At 37.9% G+C, this 6,000-nt stretch overlaps 1 protein-coding gene across 10 annotated transcripts in view; it reads left to right on the top strand.

The window, feature by feature from the left end:
• The window catches only part of ZNF674 (zinc finger protein 674), a 41,655-nt gene extending 38,714 nt beyond the window's left edge, over positions 1-2,941 (top strand). For 8 of the 10 annotated variants that reach the window (XM_073013767.1, XM_073013760.1, XM_073013762.1 and 5 more), the window contains one exon: positions 1,276-2,941. In XM_073013767.1, coding sequence (XP_072869868.1) covers positions 1,276-2,768 — 1,493 coding nt within the window. In that variant the 3' untranslated portion in view covers positions 2,769-2,941. The remainder of the gene's footprint in view (positions 1-1,275) is intronic. The other 2 variants (XM_073013764.1, XM_073013766.1) reach the window with 1 other exon arrangement.
• Positions 2,942-6,000: the final 3,059 nt, after the last annotated feature.

The following is a 6,000-nucleotide window of genomic DNA, read 5'->3' on the forward strand; positions in this document are numbered from 1 at the left end:
AATCAGTCATTGTCTCTTCAAATACTGCCACTGCCTAGGTCAGGGGTTCCCAAGACCGCTCCCATACTCAGATATTCTCTAGAGAAACTCATGGGACTCAGCATATAGTTGTAATCATGGGTAAGATTTATTACAGTGATGTAGTAATGATAAACAACTGGATTATAAAGGAAAAAGGTACAGGCAGAATCTGGAGGCATCCATGTGCAGGCTTCCTTATGCTGTCTGCCTGTCATGAATACAGAGCACACTCTAACTCCAGTATCAAAGATGAATCAACATGTGTGATGTTTATGCCAGGGGAAGCCTATTAGAGACTAAGTGATTTCCCAAGATCTGTCATCTAATTTATTAAATCTTGTCTTATCTGTGGCTAGTCTACTGTTCAACCTATTTAGAGTTTTTTTAAAAATAATGCCTACCTTAAAAATACTCATCTGTCTTTTTTCAAAATTTCCTGCTATTTCCTTCATAGTCTGGTTCTTACCTTATCTTTGTACATTTGAAATACACTTATTTTAAAGCGCAGATTGTTCTATTATCTACAGTTCTAGGAACGGGAGTATATTTAAATATATCGGTCAATTCTTTCTAATGATGGATCAGTTCCTTCTAAGGTTTTAAATTTTCTACTATGAACTCCTCAGTGAGAGTTGGTTTTCCCTAGAAGTTCTGTGATGTCCGCAGCTATAAAGACATGAGTGTGTGTATATATAACTACAAGGACTCCCATCCTTGTTAAACAGGAACTAGAAAGATTCCCCACTAGCCAGAGAAATTGGCAAGAAGAATGTTATATATAAGACATCAAAAGCCTAATTCTGTAACTCAATCCAAATGATTACAAGCATAGTACAGAGCCTATAAACTGAAACATTTCAAAAGTTGGTCTTGTTATGTGTAGGTTCATAGCAATGGCAACCTTTCATATATATATACACACACACATACACATACAATTATATGTGTATATATATAAGCTTTAAGCCAAAATTACACTCTGACTTTCCTGAATTCCTGAACATTTGTGCCCTATGGTCCCCTTCAAATCCTCAAGCTGCTCTGTTTACCCTCTCACTTTAAATTCCCACTTCATTTTGATACCTAATACATTTCTTTTCTTGATTTTGAGCCTGGGACATGGGGAGAGTCCTGCATCCACATCAGCTCAAGTCACGTTGATAGGAGTTCACTGCTTGGGCATTTAGGGATTAAAGTTATTTAATAAATTACAGTGGGAAGACAAGTTTGATGATTCATTGCATTTTCTTCTAGAAGTCTGGCAAATTGACGAGCAGACAGATCACTACAAGGAAAGCCAAGACAAACTTCTGTGGCAAGCTGCATTCACAGTCAAGGAAACACTGAAGGATGAAAGTGATCAAGAATGTAAAATACGTAGAAAAATCGTTTATCTCAACACAGACTTTGTTTCTGTGAAACAAAGACTCCCTAACTATTACTCATGGGAAATGTGTTCAAAACATAATTTAAACTTTCTTAGTCAAAATAGAAGCTATATAAGAAAGAAAGATGATGGATGTAAGGCATATTGGAAAGTATGCCTCCATTCTAATCTTCATAAAGCTCAACCTGCAGATAAATTTTTTGACCCTAATCAACGAGGGAAAGCCCTCCACCAAAAGCGAGCCCTTAATAAAAATCAGAGAAGTCAAACTGGGGAGAAGCTCTACAAATGTACTGAATGTGGAAAAGTGTTTATCCAGAAAGCAAACTTAGTTGTACATCAAAGAACTCACACCGGAGAGAAACCTTATGAATGCTGTGAATGTGCAAAAGCCTTCAGCCAGAAGTCAACCCTCGTAGCACACCAGAGAACTCACACAGGGGAGAAGCCCTATGAATGCAGTGAATGTGGAAAAACCTTTATCCAAAAGTCAACTCTGATTAAACATCAACGAACTCATACAGGAGAGAAACCATTTGTATGTAGCAAATGTCCAAAAGCCTTTAAGAGTTCATATCATCTTATTAGACATGAAAAAACACACATTAGACAAGCATTTTATAAAGGTATTAGATGTACTAAGTCCGACCTTATATATCAGAGAATTCACACAAGTAAGAAACCTGAGCGCAGTGAACATGGGAAAGCCTCTGATAAGAAGCCCAGTCCCACTAAACATTGGAGAACTCATACAAAAGAGAACATTTATGAGTGTAGTAAATGTGGGAAAAGCTTCAGAGGAAAGTCACACCTCTCTGTTCATCAGAGAATTCATACAGGAGAGAAACCCTATGAATGTAATATATGTGGGAAGACTTTCAGTGGAAAGTCACACCTCTCTGTCCATCATAGAACTCATACAGGAGAGAAACCTTATGAATGCAGAAGATGTGGGAAAGCCTTTGGGGAGAAGTCAACCCTTATTGTACATCAGAGAATGCATACAGGAGAGAAACCCTATAAATGCAACGAATGTGGGAAAGCCTTTAGTGAGAAGTCACCACTGATTAAACATCAGAGAATTCATACAGGAGAGAGACCCTATGAATGCACTGACTGTAAAAAAGCCTTCAGTAGGAAGTCAACTCTCATTAAACATCAGAGAATTCATACAGGAGAAAAACCTTACAAATGTAGTGAATGTGGGAAGGCCTTCAGTGTGAAATCAACTCTCATCGTGCATCACAGAACTCATACAGGAGAGAAACCTTATGAATGCAGAGACTGTGGGAAAGCATTCAGTGGGAAGTCAACTCTCATTAAACATCAGAGAAGTCACACAGGAGATAAAAACCTATGATTATACTTGAGAGTGGGATAATTATACTAGTAGTTATTTGTCATTTGACTATTTCTCATTATTTGTCAAATAATTAGTCATGGGGAGTAATCTTATAAATGTCTAGAATATTGGAAATTCTTCATATGTTCATGTTCATTTAACTTAATAAAAGGTACAAAAGTATAATTCCAGAGGTGTCAATAAATGTGGTCAGTTTTTTCACCCAGAATTCTTCACCCAGGAGTGAAGAACTATACATCAAATAATTCAAAAGGGGCAAAACTGAGTGTAGTTATGTGGGAAAGCCTTCAGAAAGCATTTAAATGGCACTGTTTATCAGAGTATTTATGCTGAGAAAAAGTAAGAATTTAGTGAGCTTATAAAACCATGGTAGCCAGGTGTGGTAGGTAGCTCACACCTGTAATCCTAGCACTTTTGGGAGGCTGAGGTGGGCAGATCACTTAAGCTCACAAGTTTGAGACCAGCCTGGGCAACATGGCAAAACTCTGTCTCTACAAAAAACACAAAAGTTATCTGAGTGTGGTAGTGCATGCCTGTAGCCCCAGCTACTCGGGAGGTTGAAGTAGCAGGATGGCTTGAGCCCGGGAGGCAGAGGTTGCAGTGAACTGAGATCGTGCCACTGCACTCCAGCCTCGGCATTATAGCCAGACCTGGTCAAATAAATAAATACACAAACTCACAGTAGAAATGAGAGGAATCATGCTCTATATTCTTTTATTAATAGAGACAGGGTCTTGCTATGCTGCCCAGGCTGGTGAACTCCTAGCCTCAACTGATCCTCCCACCTTTGCCTCCCAAAGCACTCAGATTATAGATATGAACCACCACACTTAGCATATTCTTTACCAAACATTTTGTGGAAAAGGTATAGAGGTGGCAAACAAACAATTATAAATTTAAGATATGTTCACTGTGGAGTAGAGTATGACTATTTAGGGACAGTGGCACGATCTTGGCTCACTGCAGCCTCTGCCCCCTGGGTTCAAGTGATTCTCCTGCCTCAGCCTCCCAAGTAGCTGGGATTACAGGCATCCACCAACACACCCAGCTAATTTTTTTTTTTTTTTTTTTTTTTTTTTGTATTTTTAGTAGAGACCTGGTTTTGCCATGTTGGGCAGGCTGGTGTCGAACTCCTGACTTCAGGTCATCCACCCTCCTCAGCCTTCCAAAGTGCTGCAATTACAGGCGAGAGCCACCTCGCCCGGTGAGTATGACATTTTTTAAAGAACAGTATAAAGCATAAAATACCCTATGTGGGGCAAACTCCCAGATTATTTTCCTAAACAAATAGAAAAAAAAAATGCTTCCTTAAATAGGGTAAGAGAGGATGAGTCATCAGGATCCCTGAAACTAAGATCTCAAACAGGAGACCTCATATATATTATTCATCAATATCTTCAGTGCGAAAATGCAAAGCCATTACAGAAAGGGCACATAGTAAGTAAGCTTTTACATACTTTCCTTAGGAACAGTGCTTAGAACTTAAAATTCTCCATGTTTTAAGAAAGAGTAATAATTTTATGGTGAAGCAATATAAGATTTAACATTTTCAGAGTATCTTTCATAACAGCAGTATTATTTAAAGTAGTGAAAAAATAAGACAATTTAATATCCAGTGACAGCTGATTAAAAATTGATATGTCAATTAGGTGAAATAATGGGCACCAATTAAGACTACTGGCAAATTAGGGAAAATGTTCATGGTAAATCATAAGTTAAAAATATTATAAAACAATAACCATATGATTGATATTGTAAAAATAGGAAGTATATGAACCATTATATCAGCCATTTTGGGTGGTTGACATAAAAATTTTGTGATGAGTAAAGTCATATGCACATATGAGTATAAATTCAGATTTCATCTATATAAGTATAAATTTGTATTCACCTATTTCATAGGTGAGTATATGTGTGTGCATAGATAAACACATGGAACAAAAAGCTAGTACATCTGTGTAGTGTGGAGGGAAAAAGCTAGGAAAGAAATACACCAAATTATTAAGTAGATTGGCATTTGAGTGTGGGGATTATTGATGTGTAAAAATTTTTTTGGATGTAGTCTCCAGAAATCACCAATAAAGTATATCGTTTAAAGTGTATCTTATGCATGCTTATTTTCTTTTCTTTTTTTTTTTAAATTTATTTATTATTATTATACTTTAAGTTGTAGGGTACATGTGCATAACGTGCAGGTTTGTTACATATGTATACTTGTGCCATGTTGGTGTGCTGCACCCATCAACTCGTCATTTACATCAGGTATAACTCCCAATGCAATCCCTCCCCCCTCCCCCCTCCCCATGATAGGCCCCGGTGTGTGATGTTCCCCTTCCCGAGTCCAAGTGATCTCATTGTTCAGTTCCCACCTATGAGTGAGAACATGCGGTGTTTGGTTTTCTGTTCTTGTGATAGTTTGCTAAGAATGATGGTTTCCAGCTGCATCCATGTCCCTACAAAGGACACAAACTCATCCTTTTTTATGGCTGCATAGTATTCCATGGTGTATATGTGCCACATTTTCTTAATCCAATCTGTCACTGATGGACATTTGGGTTGATTCCAAGTCTTTGCTATTGTGAATAGTGCTGCAATAAACATACGTGTGCATGTGTCTTTATAGCAGCATAATTTATAATCCTTTGGGTATATACCCAGTAATGGGATGGCTGGGTCATATGGTACATCTAGTTCTAGATCCTTGAGGAATCGCCATACTGTTTTCCATAATGGTTGAACTAGTTTACAATCCCACCAACAGTGTAAAAGTGTTCCTATTTCTCCACATCCTCTCCAGCACCTGTTGTTTCCTGACTTTTGAATGATCGCCATTCTAACTGGTGTGAGATGGTATCTCATTGTGGTTTTGATTTGCATTTCTCTATAGAACTCTCCACCCCAAATCAACAGAATATACATTCTTCTCAGCACCACATCGAACTTACTCCAAAATTGACCACGTAATTGGAAGTAAAGCACTCCTCAGCAAATGTACAAGAACAGAAATTATAACAAACTGTCTCTCAGACCACAGTGCAATCAAACTAGAACTCAGGACTAAGAAACTCAATCAAAACCGCTCAACTACATGGAAACTGAACAACCTGCTCCTGAATGACTACTGGGTACATAACGAAATGAAGGCAGAAATAAAGATGTTCTTTGAAACCAATGAGAACAAAGATACAACATACCAGAATCTCTGGGACACATTTAAAGCAGTGTGTAG

Source organism: Chlorocebus sabaeus, chromosome X (genome assembly GCF_047675955.1).
Source record: "Chlorocebus sabaeus isolate Y175 chromosome X, mChlSab1.0.hap1, whole genome shotgun sequence".
NCBI classification, from domain to species: domain Eukaryota; kingdom Metazoa; phylum Chordata; class Mammalia; order Primates; family Cercopithecidae; genus Chlorocebus; species Chlorocebus sabaeus.